Source organism: Oncorhynchus clarkii, chromosome 28 (assembly GCF_045791955.1).
Source record: "Oncorhynchus clarkii lewisi isolate Uvic-CL-2024 chromosome 28, UVic_Ocla_1.0, whole genome shotgun sequence".
In the NCBI taxonomy this organism is placed as follows: domain Eukaryota; kingdom Metazoa; phylum Chordata; class Actinopteri; order Salmoniformes; family Salmonidae; genus Oncorhynchus; species Oncorhynchus clarkii.
Genome location: NC_092174.1, coordinates 45,669,768 through 45,688,771, shown reverse-complemented (window position 1 = coordinate 45,688,771; position 19,004 = coordinate 45,669,768). Strand labels below are relative to the sequence as shown.

At 44.6% G+C, this 19,004-nt stretch overlaps 1 protein-coding gene across 1 annotated transcript in view; it reads right to left on the bottom strand.

The window, feature by feature from the left end:
- Positions 1–302: 302 nt before the first annotated feature.
- The window catches only part of LOC139386493 (receptor-type tyrosine-protein phosphatase mu-like), a 474,202-nt gene continuing 455,500 nt past the window's right edge, over positions 303–19,004 (bottom strand). The window contains exons 34-37 of the mRNA XM_071132061.1: positions 10,518–10,643; positions 2,790–2,953; positions 1,811–1,946; positions 303–499 (exon numbers count right to left, since the gene is read on the bottom strand). Coding sequence (XP_070988162.1) covers positions 458–499; positions 1,811–1,946; positions 2,790–2,953; positions 10,518–10,643 — 468 coding nt within the window. The 3' untranslated portion in view covers positions 303–457. The remainder of the gene's footprint in view (positions 500–1,810; positions 1,947–2,789; positions 2,954–10,517; positions 10,644–19,004) is intronic.

Below are 19,004 nucleotides of genomic sequence, written 5' to 3'. Positions count from 1 at the left end.
ATCAGAGACGTGTGGAACTATATAGAGACTGAATCCTTCCTGGTAGCAGATCAGAGACGTGTGGAACTATATAGAGACTGAATCCTTCCTGGTAGCAGATCAGAGACTGGTCAAACTATAGAGAGACATCAGTATACCTCACCTCTGTCACCTCATCTAGCTGATCAAGCTAAGAAAGACAGAGCTGTGTGTGTCTGTATTTGTGGAGGTGTGTTCGTCCTGCTCCAGTTGTTCGATCATCAAAAACACAGGCCGGTCTACGCTGCAGTCTTGTCTATAAAGTCCCCCCCCCCCCCCCGTGTCGTTCACAGTTCTGCGTCCAGGCTGAGACTGTTGTTTATCCATAGTTCTGCGTCCAGGCTGAGACTGTTGTTTATCCATAGTTCTGCATCCAGGCCCAGTCTGCTGTTTATCCATAGTTCTGCATCCAGGCCCAGTCTGCTGTTTATCCATAGTTCTAGTACTCCAGAGCCACTTCATAGCAGAACTTGTACTGATCCTGTAGAACACAAAACAAAACAAGGGGCTGGTATTCTTCTTCTCCGCTGATCTGATCTACGTAAAACATTTACACATCGGACAGGATATTGTGCCGTCTTGTCATGACATTGAACCTAGGAGTTAATGATTACAGGATGTATTTCCTACCAGTAGGTCATCTGCAGTGTTAATGATTACAGGATGTGTTTCCTACCAGTAGGTCAGCTGTAGTGTTAATGATTACAGGATGTGTTTCCTACCAGTAGGTCGACCATGTTGGGTTAATGATTACAGGATGTGTTTCCTACCAGTAGGTCATCTGTAGTGTTAATGATTACAGGATGTGTTTCCTACCAGTAGGTCATCTGTAGTGTTAATGATTACAGGATGTGTTTCCTACCAGTAGGTCATCTGCAGTGTTAATGATTACAGGATGTGTTTCCTACCAGTAGGTAATCTGCAGTGTTAATGATTACAGGATGTGTTTCCTACCAGTAGGTCATCTGTAGTGTTAATGATTACAGGATGTGTTTCCTACCAGTAGGTCATCTGTAGTGTTAATGATTACAGGATGTGTTTCCTACCAGTAGGTAATCTGCAGTGTTAATGATTACAGGATGTGTTTCCTACCAGTAGGTCATCTGCAGTGTTAATGATTACAGGATGTGTTTCCTACCAGTAGGTAATCTGCAGTGTTAATGATTACAGGATGTGTTTCCTACCAGTAGGTCATCTGCAGTGTTAATGATTACAGGATGTGTTTCCTACCAGTAGGTCAGCTGTAGTGTTAATGATTACAGGATGTGTTTCCTACCAGTAGGTCGACCATGTTGGGTTAATGATTACAGGATGTGTTTCCTACCAGTAGGTCGACCATGTTGGGTTAATGATTACAGAATGTGTTTCCTACCAGTAGGTCAGCTGTAGTGTTAATGATTACAGAATGTGTTTCCTACCAGTAGGTCATCTGTAGTGTTAATGATTACAGGATGTGTTTCCTACCAGTAGGTCAGCTGTAGTGTTAATGATTACAGGATGTGTTTCCTACCAGTAGGTCAGCTGTAGTGTTAATGATTACAGGATGTGTTTCCTACCAGTAGGTCATCTGTAGTGTTAATGATTACAGAATGTGTTTCCTACCAGCAGGTCATCTGTAGTGTTAATGATTACAGAATGTGTTTCCTACCAGTAGGTCGATCATGTTGGGTTAATGATTACAGGATGTGTTTCCTACCAGTAGATCAACCATGTTGGGTTAATGATTACAGGATGTGTTTCCTACCAGTAGATCGACCATGTTGGGTTAATGATTACAGGATGTGTTTCCTACCAGCAGGTCGACCATGTTGGGTTTGTTGTTCCTCAGTGTTTTGACGGCGTGGAAAACGTCTACAGAACGTTGATGTTGTAACATCTCACACACGATGCTGATGGCACAGAACGTCCCACTGCGGCCTCCTCCGTTACTGCAGCGAAGGAGAGAGATAGGAAGACAGACAGATAAACAGAGAGAGAGAGAGAGTGAGCGAGAGAGAGGAGGACAGAGAGATAAATAGAGAGAAGGAGAGAGTGAGCGAGCGAGAGTGAGAGAGGAAGACAGACAGATAAACAGAGAGGGAGAGAGTGAGCAAGAGAGAGAGAGAGAGACAGATAAACAGAGAGAGGGAGAGAGAGAAGGAAGACAAAGACAGATAAACAGAGAGAGGGAGAGAGAGAGAGAGAGGAAGACAAAGACAGATAAACAGAGAGAGGGAGAGAGAGAGAGAGAGGAAGACAAAGACAGATTAACAGAGAGAGGGAGAGAGAGAGAGAGAGGAAGACAAAGACAGATAAACAGAGAGAGGGAGAGAGCGAGCGAGAGAGAGAGACAGATAAACAGAGAGAGGGAGAGAGAGAAAGGAAGACAAAGACAGATAAACAGAGAGGGAGAAGGGGTGTATTCTGTCATTCAGATGGTTTCAGATAGAAGGGTAATGAATAGAGCTAACACAATTCCCTTTGGAGAGAGACAAAGCAACGGGTTGTGGTGGAAGTGAAGTCCACATTATTAATTTGCGCTCAAAGCGCCAGTCGTCTCTATTGAACAGTGTGGTGGAGTGAGCAGTGAGCAGTGAGCAGTGAGCACATGAAGGTCAACAGATGAGAGGAGAAACATGAAGGTCAACAGATGAGAGGAGGGACATCTCCATGTAAAGTAGAATCTCCGTAGAAGGTAATTGTGACTTGCAGACAGTGTGTGTATGTCCCTGTGTGTTAGTGTGTGTGTTAGTGTGTGTGTATGTCCCTGTGTGTTAGTGTGTGTTACTTACAGACAGTGCACCACAGTGCGTCCCTCTCCTCCATCATACTCCTCCTGCCATTTGTCCACCTGTCTGATGAGCTTGAGGAAGGAGCGTTTGGACATGGGAGTGTCTCGGTACATTGGCCAACCCAGGAACTGGAACTGCTGCACCATACGGTAACCGTCCTGAGGCTGGAGAGACAGACAGGTAGATACAGGTTAACAGAAAGACAGGTTAACAAACAGACAGACAGGTTAACAAACAGACAGACAGGTTAACAAACAGACAGACAGGTTAACAAACAGACAGACAGGTGGATACAGGTTAACAAACAGACAGACAGGTTAACAAACAGACAGACAGGTTAACAAACAGACAGACAGGTAGATACAGATTAACAAACAGACAGACAGGTTAACAAACAGACAGACAGGTGGATACAGGTTAACAAACAGACAGACAGGTTAACAAACAGACAGACAGGTTAACAAACAGACAGACAGGTAGATACAGGTTAACAAACAGACAGACAGGTTAACAAACAGACAGACAGGTTAACAAACAGACAGACAGGAGGATACAGGTAAAACAAACAGACAGACAGGTTAACAAACAGACAGACAGGTTAACAAACAGACATACAGGTTAACAAACAGACAGACAGGTTAACAAACAGACAGACAGGTGGATACAGGTTAACAAACAGACAGACAGGTTAACAAACAGACAGACAGGTTAACAAACAGACAGACAGGTGGATACAGGTTAACAAACAGACAGACAGGTAGATACAGATTAACAAACAGACAGACAGGTTAACAAACAGACAGACAGGTTAACAAACAGACAGACAGGTTAACAAACAGACAGACAGGTGGATACAGGTTAACAAACAGACAGACAGGTTAACAAACAGACAGACAGGTTAACAAACAGACAGACAGGTTAACAAACAGACAGACAGGTGGATACAGGTTAACAAACAGACAGACAGGTTAACAAACAGACAGACAGGTTAACAAACAGACAGACAGGTTAACAAACAGACAGACAGGTGGATACAGGTTAACAAACAGACAGACAGGTAGATACAGATTAACAAACAGACAGACAGGTTAACAAACAGACAGACAGGTTAACAAACAGACAGACAGGTGGATACAGGTTAACAAACAGACAGACAGGTTAACAAACAGACAGACAGGTAGATACAGGTTAACAAACAGACAGACAGGTTAACAAACAGACAGACAGGTTAACAAACAGACAAACAGGTTAACAAACAGACAGACAGGTTAACAAACAGACAGACAGGTGGATACAGGTTAACAAACAGACAGACAGGTAGATACAGGTTAACAAACAGACAGACAGGTAGATACAGATTAACAAACAGACAGACAGGTTAACAAACAGACAGACAGGTGGATACAGGTTAACAAACAGACAGACAGGTTAACAAACAGGAAGACAGGTAGATACAGGTTAACAAGCAGGCAGACAGGTGGATACAGGTTAACAAACAGACAGACAGGTAGATCCAGGTTAACAAACAGACAGACAGGTTAACAAACAGGCAGACAGGTGGATACAGGTTAAAAGGCAGACAGACAGGTGGATACAGGTTAACAAACAGACAGACAGGTGTGTACAGGTTAACAAACAGACAGACAGGTGGATTCAGGTTAACAAACAGACAGACAGGTAGATACAGATTAACAAACAGACAGACAGACAGACAGGTGGACACAGGTTAACAAACAGACAGACAGGTAGATACAGGTTAACAAACAGAGAGACTGGTAGATACAGGTTAACAAACAGACAGACAGGTGAATATAGGTTCATAGACAGACAGATATAGCTTCATAAACAGACAGACATATAGATATAGGTATTTAGGGTAGTTGGGGTCAGGTAAGGTAGTTGGGGTCAGGTAAGATAGTTGGGGTCAGGTAAGATAGTTAGGGTCAGGTAAGATAGTTAGGGTCAGGTAAGGTAGTTGGGGTCAGGTAAGATAGTTGGGGTCAGGTAAGGTAGTTGGGGTCAGGTAAGATAGTTGGGGTCAGGTAAGGTAGTTGGGGTCAGGTAAGGTAGTTGGGGCCAGGTAAGATAGTTAGGGTCAGGTAAGGTAGTTGAGGTCAAGTAAGATAGTTGGGGACAGGTTAGATAGATAGTTGGGGTCAGGTAAGATAGTTGGGGTCAGGTAAGGTAGTTGGGGTCAGGCAAGATAGTTGGGGTCAGGTAAGATAGTTGGGGTCAGGTAAGGTAGTTAGGGTCAGGTAAGATAGTTAGGGTCAGGTAAGATAGTTAGGGTCAGGTAGGATAGTTGGGGTCAGGTAAGATAGTTGGGGTCAGGTAAGGTAGTTAGGGTCAGGTAAGATAGTTGGGGTCAGGTAAGGTAGTTGGAGTCAGGTGAGATAGTTGGGGTCAGGTAAGATAGTTGGGGTTAGGTAAGGTAGTGGGAGTCAGGTAAGGTAGTTGGGGTCAGGTAAGGTAGTTGAGGTCAGGTGAGATAGTTGGGGTCAGGTAAGATAGTTAGGGTCAGGTATGATAGTTGGGGTCAGGTAAGATATTTGGGGTCAGGTAAGGTAGTTGGGGTCAGGTAAGATAGTTAGGGTCAGGTAAGGTAGTTGAGGTCAGGTAAGATAGTTGGGGTCTGTTTAGATAGATAGTTGGGGTCAGGTAAGATAGTTGGGGTCAGCTTAGATAGTTGGGGTCAGGTAAGGTAGTTGGGGTCAGGCAAGATAGTTGGGGTCAGGTAAGGAGGTTGGGGTCAGGTAAGGTAGTTAGGGTCAGGTAAGGTAGTTGGGGTCAGGTGTGTCAGGTAAGATAGTTGGGGTCAGGTAAGATAGTGGGGGTCAAGTAAGGTAGTTAGGGTCAGGTACGGTAGTTGGGGTCAGGTAAGGTAGTTAGGGTCAGGTAAGATAGTTAGGGTCAGGTAAGGTAGTTGGGGTCAGGTGTGTCAGGTAAGATAGTTGGGGTCAGGTAAGATAGTGGGGGTCAAGTAAGGTAGTTAGGGTCAGGTAAGGTAGTTGGGGTCAGGTAAGGTAGTTAGGGTCAGGTAAGATAGTTAGGGTCAGGTAAGATAGTTGGGGTCAGGTGTGTCAGGTAAGGTAGTTAGGGTCAGGTAAGAGAGTTATGGTCAGGTGAGATAGTTGGGGTCAGTTAAGATAGTTGGGGTCAGGTGTTTCAGGTAAAGTAGTTAGGGTCATGTAAGAGAGTTAGGGTCAGGTGAGATAGTTTGGGTCGGGTAAGATAGTTGGGTTCAGGTAAGGTAGTTGGGGTCAGGTAAGATAGTTGGGGTCAGGTTAGGTAGCTGGGGTCAGGTAAGGTAGTTGGGGTCAGGTAAGGTAGCTGGGGTCAGGTAGGGTAGTTGGGGTCAGGTAAGATAGTTGGGGTCAGGTAAGGTAGTTGGGGTCAGGTCAGGTAGTTGGGGTCAGGTAAGATAGTTGGGGTCAGGTGTGTCAGGTAAGGTAGTTGGGGTCAGATAAGATAGTTGGGGTCAGGTGTTTCAGGTAATGTAGTTAGGATCAGGTGTTTCAGGTAAGGTAGTTAGGGTCAGGTAAGGTAGTTGGGGTCAGGTGAGATAGTTTGGGTCGGGTAAGATAGTTGGGTTCAGGTAAGGTAGTTGGGGTCAGGTAAGATAGTTGGGGTCAGGTTAGGTAGCTGGGGTCAGGTAAGGTAGTTGGGGTCAGGTAAGGTAGCTGGGGTCAGGTAGGTTAGTTGGGGTCAGGTAAGATAGTTGGGGTCAGGTAAGGTAGTTGGGGTCAGGTCAGGTAGTTGGGGTCAGGTAAGATAGTTGGGGTCAGGTGTGTCAGGTAAGGTAGTTGGGGTCAGATAAGATAGTTGGGGTCAGGTGTTTCAGGTAATGTAGTTAGGATCAGGTGTTTCAGGTAAGGTAGTTAGGGTCAGGTAAGGTAGTTGGGGTCAGGTAAGGTAGTTGGGGTCAGGTAAGATAGTTGGGGTCAGGTGTTTCAGGTAAGGTAGTTAGGGTCAGGTAAGGTAGTTAGGGTCAGGTGAGATAGTTGGGGTCAGGTAAGATAGTTAGGGTCAGGTAAGATAGTTGGGTTCATGTAAGAGAGTTGGGGTCAGGTGAGATAGTTGGGGTCAGGTAAGATAGTTAGGGTCAGGTATGATAGTTGGGGTCAGGTGTGTCAGGTAAGGTAGTTAGGGTCAGGTAAGAGAGTTAGGTTCAGGTGTTTCAGGTAAGGTAGTTAGGGTCAGGTAAGGTAGTTGGGGTCAGGTAAGGTAGTTGGGGTCAGGTAAGATAGTTGTGGTCAGGTGTTTCAGGTAAGGTAGTTAGGATCAGGTGTTTCAGGTAAGGTAGTTAGGGTCAGGTAAGGTAGTTGGGGTCAGGTAAGGTAGTTGGGGTCAGGTAAGGTAGTTAGGGTCAGGTGATGTAGTTAGGGTCAGGTAGGAGAGTTGGGGTCAGGTAAGAGAGTTAGGGTCAGGTAAGGTAGTTGGGGTCAGATAAGATAGTTGGGGTCAGGTGTTTCAGGTAATGTAGTTAGGGTCAGGTGTTTCAGGTAAGGTAGTTAGGGTCAGTTAAGGTAGTTGGGGTCAGGTAAGGTAGTTGGGGTCAGGTAAGGTAGTTGGGGTCAGGTAAGAGAGTTAGGGTCAGGTGAGATAGTTGGGGTCAGGTGAGATAGTTGGGGTCAGGTAAGATAGTTAGGGTCAGGTATGATAGTTGGGGTCAGGTGTGTCAGGTAAGGTAGTTAGGGTCAGGTAAGAGAGTTAGGGTCAGGTGAGATAGTTGGGGTCAGTTAAGATAGTTGGGGTCAGGTGTTTCAGGTAAGGTAGTTAGGTTCAGGTAAGAGAGTTAGAGTCAGGTGAGATAGTTGGGGTCAGGTAAGATAGTTAGGGTCAGGTAAGATAGTTGGGTTCAGGTAAGAGAGTTAGGGTCAGGTGAGATAGTTTGGGTCGGGTAAGATAGTTGGGTTCAGGTAAGGTAGTTGGGGTCAGGTAAGGTAGCTGGGGTCAGGTAAGGTAGTTGGGGTCAGGTAAGATAGTTGGGGTCAGGTTAGGTAGCTGGGGTCAGGTAAGGTAGTTGGGGTCAGGTAAGGTAGCTGGGGTCAGGTAAGGTAGTTGGGGTAAGGTAAGATAGTTGGGGTCAGGTAAGGTAGTTGGGGTCAGGTAAGGTAGTTGGGGTCAGGTAAGATAGTTGGGGTCAGGTGAGTCAGGTAAGGTAGTTGGGGTCAGATAAGATAGTTGGGGTCAGGTGTTTCAGGTAATGTAGTTAGGGTCAGGTGTTTCAGGTAAGGTAGTTAGGGTCAGGTAAGGTAGTTGGGGTCAGGTAAGGTAGTTGGGGTCAGGTAAGGTAGTTGGGGTCAGGGAAGAGAGTTAGGGCCAGGTGAGATAGTTGGGGTCAGGTAAGATAGTTGGGGTCAGGTGTTTCAGGTAAGGTAGTTAGGGTCAGGTAAGAGAGTTAGGGTCAGGTGAGATAGTTTAGGTCAGGTAAGATAGTTAGGGTCAGGTAAGATAGTTGGGTTCATGTAAGAGAGTTGGGGTCAGGTGAGATAGCTGGGGTCAGGTAAGAGAGTTAGGGTCAGGTATGATAGTTGGGGTCACGTGTGTCAGGTAAGGTAGTTAGGGCCAGGTAAGAGAGTTAGAGTCAGGTGAGATAGTTGGGGTCAGGTAAGATAGTTAGGGTTCAGGTAAGAGAGTTAGGGTCAGGTGAGATAGTTTGGGTCGGGTAAGATAGTTGGGTTCAGGTAAGGTAGTTGGGGTCAGGTAAGGTAGCTGGGGTAAGGTAAGGTAGTTGGGGTCAGGTAAGATAGTTGGGGTCAGGTTAGGTAGCTGGGGTCAGGTAAGGTAGTTGGGGTCAGGTAAGGTAGCTGGGGTCAGGTAAGGTAGTTGGGGTCAGGTAAGATAGTTGGGGTCAGGTAAGGTAGTTGGGGTCAGGTAAGGTAGTTGGGGTCAGGTAGGATAGTTGCGGTCAGGTGTGTCAGGTAAGGTAGTTGGGGTGAGGTAAGATAGTTGGGGTCAGGTAAGGTAGTTGGGGTCAGGTAAGCTAGTTCGGGTCAGGTAAGATAGTTGGGGTCAGGTAAGATAGTTGGGGTCAGGTAAGATAGTTAGGGTCAGGTAAGGTAGTTGGGGTCAGGTAAGATAGTTGGGGTCAGGTAAGGTAGTTGGGGTCAGGTAAGCTAGTTCGGGTCAGGTACGATAGTTGGGGTCAGGTAAGATAGTTGGGGTCAGGTAAGATAGTTAGGGTCAGGTAAGGTAGTTGGGGTCATGTAAGATAGTTGGGGTCAGGTAAGGTAGTTAGGGTCAGGTAAGATAGTTGCGGTCAGGTAAGGTAGTTGGGGTCAGGTAAGGTAGTTGGGGTCAGGTAAGGTAGTTTGGGTCAGGTGAGATAGTTGGGGTCAGGTAAGATAGTTGGGGTCAGGTGTGTCAGGTAAGATAGTTGGGGTCAGGTAAGGTAGTTGGGGTCAGGTAAGGTAGTTGGGAACAGGTAAGGTAGTTGGGGTCAGGTAAGATAGTTGGGGTCAGGTAAGATAGTTGGGGTCAGGTAAGATAGTTAGGGTCAAGTAAGGTAGTTGGGGTCAGGTAAGATAGTTGGGGTCAGGTGTGTCAGCTAAGATAGTTGGGGTCAGGTAAGGTAGTTGGGGTCAGGTAAGGTAGTTATGGTCAGGTAAGGTAGTTGGGGTCAGGTAAGGTAGTTGGGGTCAGGTAAGGTAAGTGGGGTCAGATAAGGTAGTTGGGGTCAGGTAAGGTCGTTAGTGTCAGGTGAGATAGTTGGGGTCAGGTGTTTCAGGTAAGGTAGTTGGGATCAGGTAAGGTAGTTAGTGTCAGGTGAGATAGTTGGGGTCAGGTAAGATAGTTGTGGTCAGGTGAGGTAGTTAGGGTCAGGTAAGGTAGTTGGGTCAGGTAAGATAGTTAGGGTCAGGTAAGGTAGTTGGGGTCAGGTAAGATAGTTGGGGTCAGGTGTGTCAGGTAAGATAGTTGGGGTCAGGTAAGGTAGTTGGGTTCAGGTAAGGTAGTTATGGTCAGGTAAGGTTGTTGGGGTCAGGTAAGGTAGTTGGGGTCAGGTAAGATAGTTGCGGTCAGGTAAGGTAGTTAGGGTCAGGTAAGGTAGTTGGGGTCAGGTAAGGTAGTTGGGGTCAGGTAAGGTAGTTGGGGTCAGGTAAGGTAGTTAGTGTCAGGTGAGATAGTTGGGGTCAGGTGTTTCAGGTAAGGTAGTTAGGGTCAGGTGTTTCAGGTAAGGTAGTTGGGATCAGGTAAGGTAGTTAGTGTCAGGTGAGATAGTTGGGGTCAGGTGTTTCAGGTAAGGTAGTTAGTGTCAGGTGAGATAGTTGGGGTCAGGTGTTTCAGGTAAGGTAGTTAGGGTCAGGTGTTTCAGGTAAGGTAGTTGGGGTCAGGTAAGGTAGTTAGTGTCAGGTGAGATAGTTGGGGTCAGGTGTTTCAGGTAAGGTAGTTAGGGTCAGGTGTTTCAGGTAAGGTAGTTGTGGTCAGGTAAGGTAGTTGGGGTCAGGTAAGATAGTTGGGGTCAGGTAAGGTAGTTGGGGTCAGGTAAGATAGTTGTGGTCAGGTGTTTCAGGTAAGGTAGTTAGGATCAGGTGTTTCAGGTAAGGTAGTTAGTGTCAGGTGAGATAGTTGGGGTCAGGTGTTTCAGGTCAGGTAGTTGGGAACAGGTATGCTAGTTGGGGTCAGGTAAGTTCAGGTAGGTACCTGTACTGCTGTAGCTACACAGAGTAGCTAGTAGAGAGTGTTAGCTAATTTTCCCATAGTGCGATGGTGTGTGTGTGTGCGTACCCGTGCTGCGTTGTAGATCCGGAATATTCTACTGATTATGTCCTCCTCCAGATCAGCTGAGACAAACTCCACTTGGATTGGCCCATGGCGATGCACGCCGTTCTCTGGCCAGTACTGAGGACAGAGCTAACGCACACACAACACAAACACAACGCACACAAAACGCACACACAACGCACACACAACGCACACACAACACACAGAAAGGATACGGAGAGAAAATAACAACTTTCAGGTGGAACAGGAAGCAAAAGGTTTGATAAATATAAACATTTTATATTTACAACTACCGTACCTGTCACAAATGACCCTAACCACCTAACCTGACACCAACTACCTTACCTGACCCCAACTACCTTACCTGACCCTAACCACCTAACCTGACACCAACTACCTTACCTGACCCCAACTACCTTACCTGACCCCAACTACCTTACCTGACCCCAACTACCTTACCTGACACACCTGACCCTAACCACCTTACCTGACCCCAACTACCTTACCTGACCCCAACTATCTTGCCTGACCCCAACTACCTTACCTGACCCCAACTACCTTACCTGACCCCAACTACCTTACCTGACCCCAACTACCTTACCTGACCCCAACTACCTTACCTGACCCTAACTACCTTACCTGCCCCTAACTACCTTACCTGAAACACCTGACCCCAACTATCTTACCTGACACCAACTACCTTACCTGACCCTAACTACCTTACCTGACCCTAACTACCTTATCTGACCCTAACTACCTTACCTGCCCCTAACTACCTTACCTGAAACACCTGATCCCAACTATCTTACCTGACCCTAACTACCTTACCTGACCCCAACTACCTTACCTGACCCCAACTACCTTACCTGACCATAACTACCTTACCTGACCCCAACTACCTTACCTGACCCCAACTATCTTAGCTGACACACCTGACCCCAACTATCTTACCTGACCCCAACTACCTTACTTGACCCTAACTACCTTACCTGATCCCAACTACCTTACCTGACCCCAACTACCTTACCTGACCCCAACTACCTTACCTGACCCTAACTACCTTACCTGACCCTAACTACCTTACCTGCCCCTAACTACCTTACCTGAAACACCTGACCCCAACTATCTTACCTGACACCAACTACCTTACCTGACCCTAACTACCTTACCTGACCCTAACTACCTTACCTGACCCTAACTACCTTACCTGCCCCTAACTACCTTACCTGAAACACCTGATCCCAACTATCTTACCTGACCCTAACTACCTTACCTGACCCCAACTACCTTACCTGACCCTAACTACCTTACCTGACCCCAACTACCTTACCTGACCCCAACTACCTTACCTGACCCCAACTATCTTACCTGACCCCAACTATCTTACCCTAACTACCTTACCTGACCCTAACTACCTTACCTGACCCTAACTACCTTACCTGTTCCTAACTACCTTACCCTAACTACCTTACCTGACACACCTGTCGACTGAATTATGTTTCCTAATATTTAATAAAATAATCAAATTTTAAGTGTTAATTTCTTAACTAACTCATCAACATGTTTTTTAAAAGATAGCTTTTTGTTCGATCCAGATAACCAGATATTTATACGCGTGGACACGATCAATGAGGGCTCCATCCAACCTACACACACAGTGCCTTGCGAAAGTATTCGGCCCCCTTGAACTTTGCGACCTTTTGCCACATTTCAGGCTTCAAACATAAAGATATAAAACTGTATTTTTTTGTGAAGAATCAACAACAAGTGGGACACAATCATGAAGTGGAACGATCTTTATTGGATATTTCAAACTTTTTTAACAAATCAAAAACTGAAAAATTGGGCGTACAAAATTATTCAGCCCCCTTTACTTTCAGTGCAGCAAACTCTCTCCAGAAGTTCAGTGAGGATCTCTGAATGATCCAATGTTGACCTAAATGACTAATGATGATAAATACAATCCACCTGTGTGTAATCAAGTCTCCGTATAAATGCACCTGCACTGTGATAGTCTCAGAGGTCCGTTAAAAGCGCAGAGAGCATCATGAAGAACAAGGAACACACCAGGCAGGTCCGAGATACTGTTGTGAAGAAGTTTAAAGACGGATTTGGATACAAAAAGATTTCCCAAGCTTTAAACATCCCAAGGAGCATTGTGCAAGCGATAATATTGAAATGGAAGGAGTATCAGACCACTGCAAATCTACCAAGACCTGGCCGTCCCTCTAAACTTTCAGCTCATACAAGGAGAAGACTGATCAGAGATGCAGCCAAGAGGCCCATGATCACTCTGGATGAACTGCAGAGATCTACAGCTGAGGTGGGAGACTCTGTCCATAGGACAACAATCAGTCGTATATTGCACAAATCTGGCCTTTATGGAAGAGTGGCAAGAAGAAAGCCATTTCTTAAAGATATCCATAAAAAGTATTGTTTAAAGTTTGCCACAAGCCACCTGGGAGACACACCAAACATGTGGAAGAAGGTGCTCTGGTCAGATGAAACCAAAATTGAACTTTTTGGCAACAATGCAAAACGTTATGTTTGCCGTAAAAGCAACACAGCTGAACAGACCATCCCCACTGTCAAACATGGTGGTGGCAGCATCATGGTTTGGGCCTGCTTTTCTTCAGCAGGGACAGGGAAAATGGTTAAAATTGATGGGAAGATGGATGGAGCCAAATACAGGACCATTCTGGAAGAAAACCTGATGGAGTCTGCAAAAGACCTGAGACTGGGACGGAGATTTGTCTTCCAACAAGACAATGATCCAAAACATAAAGCAAAATCTACAATGGAATGGTTCAAAAATAAACATATCCAGGTGTTAGAATGGCCAAGTCAAAGTCCAGACCTGAATCCAATCGAGAATCTGTGGAAAGAACTGAAAACTGCTGTTCACAAATGCTCTCCATCCAACCTCACTGAGCTCGAGCTGTTTTGCAAGGAGGAATGGGAAAACATTTCAGTCTCTCGATGTGCAAAACTGATAGAGACATACCCCAAGCGACTTACAGCTGTAATCGCAGCAAAAGGTGGCGCTACAAAGTATTAACTTAAGGGGGCTGAATAATTTTGCACGCCCAATTTTTCAGTTTTTGATTTGTTAAAAAAGTTTGAAATATCCAATAAATGTCGTTCCACTTCATGATTGTGTCCCACTTGTTGTTGATTCTTCACAAAAAAATACAGTTTTATATCTTTATGTTTGAAGCCTGAAATGTGGCAAAAGGTCGCAAAGTTCAAGGGGGCCGAATACTTTCGCAAGGCACTGTACATAAATCATCAGATGCATTTTTTTTTTTACGTGAATTGGAGATGAACATATACTTAACAAACATCAAAACGTATCTCCACTAAAGCTGACCGCACACAATGCTGAGACCTCAGAATTGAACTGATGAAGGCCAACTGAAGCAACATTGAGTTAGCTGACTTTTTGTATTAATTGGTGCTTGGTGCAGTCTTATATAATATATTTCATTCTGTTTTTCTTCTTCTCTCTCCCTTTCATGTGACAGGTATCAGTCTTCTCAACAACCAAACAAAAAACAAATCCACCCTGTTTCCTTCTTTTTTTAAACCCCCAGGAAACCCATAGTTTATTTTTGCGTGTAAAAGAATAGGTGATCAAAAGATGTTCGGGGGGAGAATGGATGTGATACGGAACGTGGATTACCAACTCTTTGCTTTGACAGTTAAAAACTGTTAGAGTAGTACACCCCAAGGGGGACAGGCTCATAAGAGCAGGGGAAATACCCACGTCTACCCTCTCTGAAGAACCCACATCTACCCTCTCTGAAGAGACAGACGAGGTAGAGACGATACAACATACACCTGTATAGTCAGTATATTACCTAGACCACATACACCTGTATAGTCAGTATATTACCTAGACAACATACACCTGTATAGTCAGTATATTACCTAGACCACATACACCTGTATAGTCAGTATATTACCTAGACCACATACACCTGTATAGTCAGTATATTACCTAGACCATATACACCTGTATACTGTATAGTCAGTACATTACCTAGACAACATACACCTGTATAGTCAGTATATTACCTAGACCATATACACCTGTATACTGTATAGTCAGTACATTACCTAGACAACATACACCTGTATAGTCAGTACATTACCTAGACAACATACACTTGTATAGTCAGTATATTACCTAGACCACATACACCTGTATAGTCAGTATATTACCTAGACCATATACACCTGTATACTGTATAGTCAGTATATTACCTAGACCACATACACCTGTATAGTCAGTATATTACCTAGACCACATACACCTGTATAGTCAGTATATTACCTAGACCATATACACCTGTATACTGTATAGTCAGTACATTACCTAGACAACATACACCTGTATAGTCAGTATATTACCTAGACCATATACACCTGTATACTGTATAGTCAGTACATTACCTAGACAACATACACCTGTATAGTCAGTACATTACCTAGACAACATACACTTGTATAGTCAGTATATTACCTAGACCACATACACCTGTATACTGTATAGTCAGTATATTACCTAGACCACATACACCTGTATAGTCAGTATATTACCTAGACCATATACACCTGTATACTGTATAGTCAGTACATTACCTAGACAACATACACCTGTATAGTCAGTATATTACCTAGACCATATACACCTGTATACTGTATAGTCAGTATATTACCTAGACCACATACACCTGTATAGTCAGTATATTACCTAGACCATATACACCTGTATACTGTATAGTCAGTATATTACCTAGACCACATACACCTGTATACTGTATAGTCAGTATATTACCTAGACCACATACACCTGTATACTGTATAGTCAGTACATTACCTAGACCACATAGACCTGTATAGTCAGTATATTACCTAGACCATATACACCTGTATAGTCAGTATATTACCTAGACAACATACACCTGTATAGTCAGTATATTATCTAGACCATATACACCTGTATAGTCAGTATATTACCTAGACCACATACACCTGTATAGTCAGTATATTACCTAGACCACATACACCTGTATAGTCAGTATATTAACTAGACAACATGCACCTGTATACTGTATAGTCAGTACATTATCTAGACCACATACACCTGTATAGTCAGTACATTACCTAGACCACATACACCTGTATAGTCAGTATATTAACTAGACAACATGCACCTGTATACTGTATAGTCAGTATATTACCTAGACAACATACACCTGTATAGTCAGTATATTACCTAGACCATATACACCTGTATACTGTATAGTCAGTATATTACCTAGACCATATACACCTGTATACTGTATAGTCAGTATATTACCTAGACAACATACACCTGTATAATGTATAATCAGTATATTACCTAGACCACATACACCTGTATACTGTATAGTCAGTACATTACCTAGACAACATGCACCTGTATAGTTAGTATATTACCTAGACAAGATGCACCTGTATAGTCAGTATATTACCTAGACCACATACACCTGTATAGTCAGTATATTACCTAGACAACATACACCTGTATAGTCAGTACATTACCTAGACCACATGCACCTGTATAGTCAGTATATTACCTAGACCACATACACCTGTATACTGTATAGTCAGTATATTACCTAGACCACATACACCTGTATACTGTATAGTCAGTATATTACTTAGACAACATGCACCTGTATAGTCAGTATATTACCTAGACAAGATGCACCTGTATACTGTATAATCAGTATATTACCTAGACAACATGCACCTGTATAGTCATTACATTAGTCAGTATATTACCTAGACAACATGCACACACAGCAGAAAAGTTGACACAGAGAAATGCAGTGCACATAGACACACACTCAAACATCACCTGCATAACAAGCAGGGAAAACACACACACACACACACACACACACACACACACACACACACACACACACACACACACACACACACACACACACACACACACACACACACACACACACACACACACACACACACACACACACACACACACACACACACAGAGCGCAGCACCACATAAACAAAGAGATTGCAGAAATACAGGTGGAAGAAAAGCTCCTATCTCTGCCTCCTCTGAGAGCCAATCAGAAACCTCCTATCTCTGCCTCCTCTGAGAGCCAATCAGAACGACAAATTCAACAGATGCAAAACAAAGATACTGATGGAGCGAAAGTTACTCCAACTCCCTTCCTCCCTCACCTCTCTTCTTCTCCCCTCCTCTACTCTCCCTCCCTCCCTCCCCCCCTCCTCTCCCTTCTCTGCTTCTCTCCCCTCCCCTCCCTCCCTCCCCTTGCTCCCTCCCTCCTTCTCTGCCTGCCTCTTCTGCCTCCCTCCCTCCCTGTGAGAGAGAGAGAGAGAGAGAGAGAGAGTGAGAGAGGGGAAAGTGAGAAAGAGAGAGAGAGAGGGGGACAGAGAGAGAGAGAAAGCGAGAGAGAGTGGGAGAGGGAGACCTCCCTCCCTCCCTCCCTCCCTCTCCCTTATTTGCTCCCCTCTTCTCCCTCCCTCCAATCCTCTCCCTTTCACCCCTCTCTTCTCTCCTCCCTCACACTCCCCTCTTCTTCTCTCATCCCCCCCTCTTCTTCTCCCCTCCCTCACCTCTCCCTCCCTCCTCACCTCTCCCTTTTACTCAACTCTCTTCTTCTCCCCTCCCCTCCTCTCCATTTCTCCCCCTCTCTCAATTCCTCTAACTTCCTTCCTCACATCACTTTTTTCTCTTTCCCTTCCTCTCTACCCCCCCCCCCCCTCCTCCCATCGCTCCACCTGAGCTACAGTGAGAATATTGAATGAAAGGCCCTGCCAGCGCGTGTGTGTCAGCTAGCCAGTCAGTCACCCAGGGAGAGAGAGGAGAGAGCAGCCCAGCCAGAGGCTTTGATCCCTGGGTGTGATGACAGGGCCTGGGGCCTGGAGGGCTGGAGCTGCCAGAGAGATCTTCCACTGATTTCTGTCTATCTATTTTATCTACCATCTATAGTCCTGTCCTGTCTATGTGACTGATGTTGAACAGAGATCCATCTATAATCCTGTCCTGTCTATGTGACTGATGTTGATGTTGAACAGAGATCCATCTATAATCCTGTCCTGTCTATGTGACTGATGTTGAACAGAGATCCATCTATAATCCTGTCCTGTCTATGTGACTGATGTTGATGTTGAACAGAGATCCATCTATAATCCTGTCCTGTCTATGTGACTGATGTTGATGTTGAACAGAGATCCATCTATAACCCTGTCCTGTCTATGTGACTGATGTTGATGTTGAACAGAGATCCATCTATAATCCTGTCCTGTCTATGTGACTGATGTTGATGTTGAACAGAGACACATCTATAATCCTGTCCTGTCTATGTGACTGATGTTGATGTTGAACAGAGATCCATCTATAACCCTGTCCTGTCTATGTGACTGATGTTGATCAGAGATCCATCTATAGTCCTGTCCTGTCTATGTGACTGATGTTGAACAGAGATCCATCTATAATCCTGTCCTGTCTATGTGACTGATGTTGATGTTGAACAGAGATCCATCTATAATCCTGTCCTGTCTATGTGACTGATGTTGAACAGAGATCCATCTATAATCCTGTCCTGTCTATGTGACTGATGTTGAACAGAGATCCATCTATAGTCCTGTCCTGTCTATGTGACTGATGTTGATGTTGAACAGAGATCCATCTATAATCCTGTCCTGTCTATGTGACTGATGTTGAACAGAGATCCATCTATAACCCTGTCCTGTCTATGTGACTGATGTTGAACAGAGATCCATCTATAGTCCTGTCCTGTCTATGTGACTGATGTTGATGTTGAACAGAGACACATCTATAATCCTGTCCTGTCTATGTGACTGATGTTGATCAGAGATCCATCTATAATCCTGTCCTGTCTATGTGACTGATGTTGATGTTGAACAGAGATCCATCTATAATCCTGTCCTGTCTATGCGACTGATGTTGATGTTGAACAGAGACACATCTATAATCCTGTCCTGTCTATGTGACTGATGTTGATGTTGAACAGAGATCCATCTATAACCCTGTCCTGTCTACGTGACTGATGTTGAACAGAGATCCATCTATAATCCTGTCCTGTCTATGTGACTGATGTTGATGTTGAACAGAGATCCATCTATAATCCTGTCCTGTCTATGTGACTGATGTTGATGTTGAACAGAGATCCATCTATAACCCTGTCCTGTCTATGTGACTGATGTTGAACAGAGATCCATCTATAATCCTGTCCTGTCTATGTGACTGATGTTGAACAGAGATCCATCTATAATCCTGTCCTGTCTATGTGACTGATGTTGATGTTGAACAGAGATCCATCTATAATCCTGTCCTGTCTATGTGATTGATGTTGAACAGAGATCCATCTATAATCCTGTCCTGTCTATGTGACTGATGTTGAACAGAGATCCATCTATAAT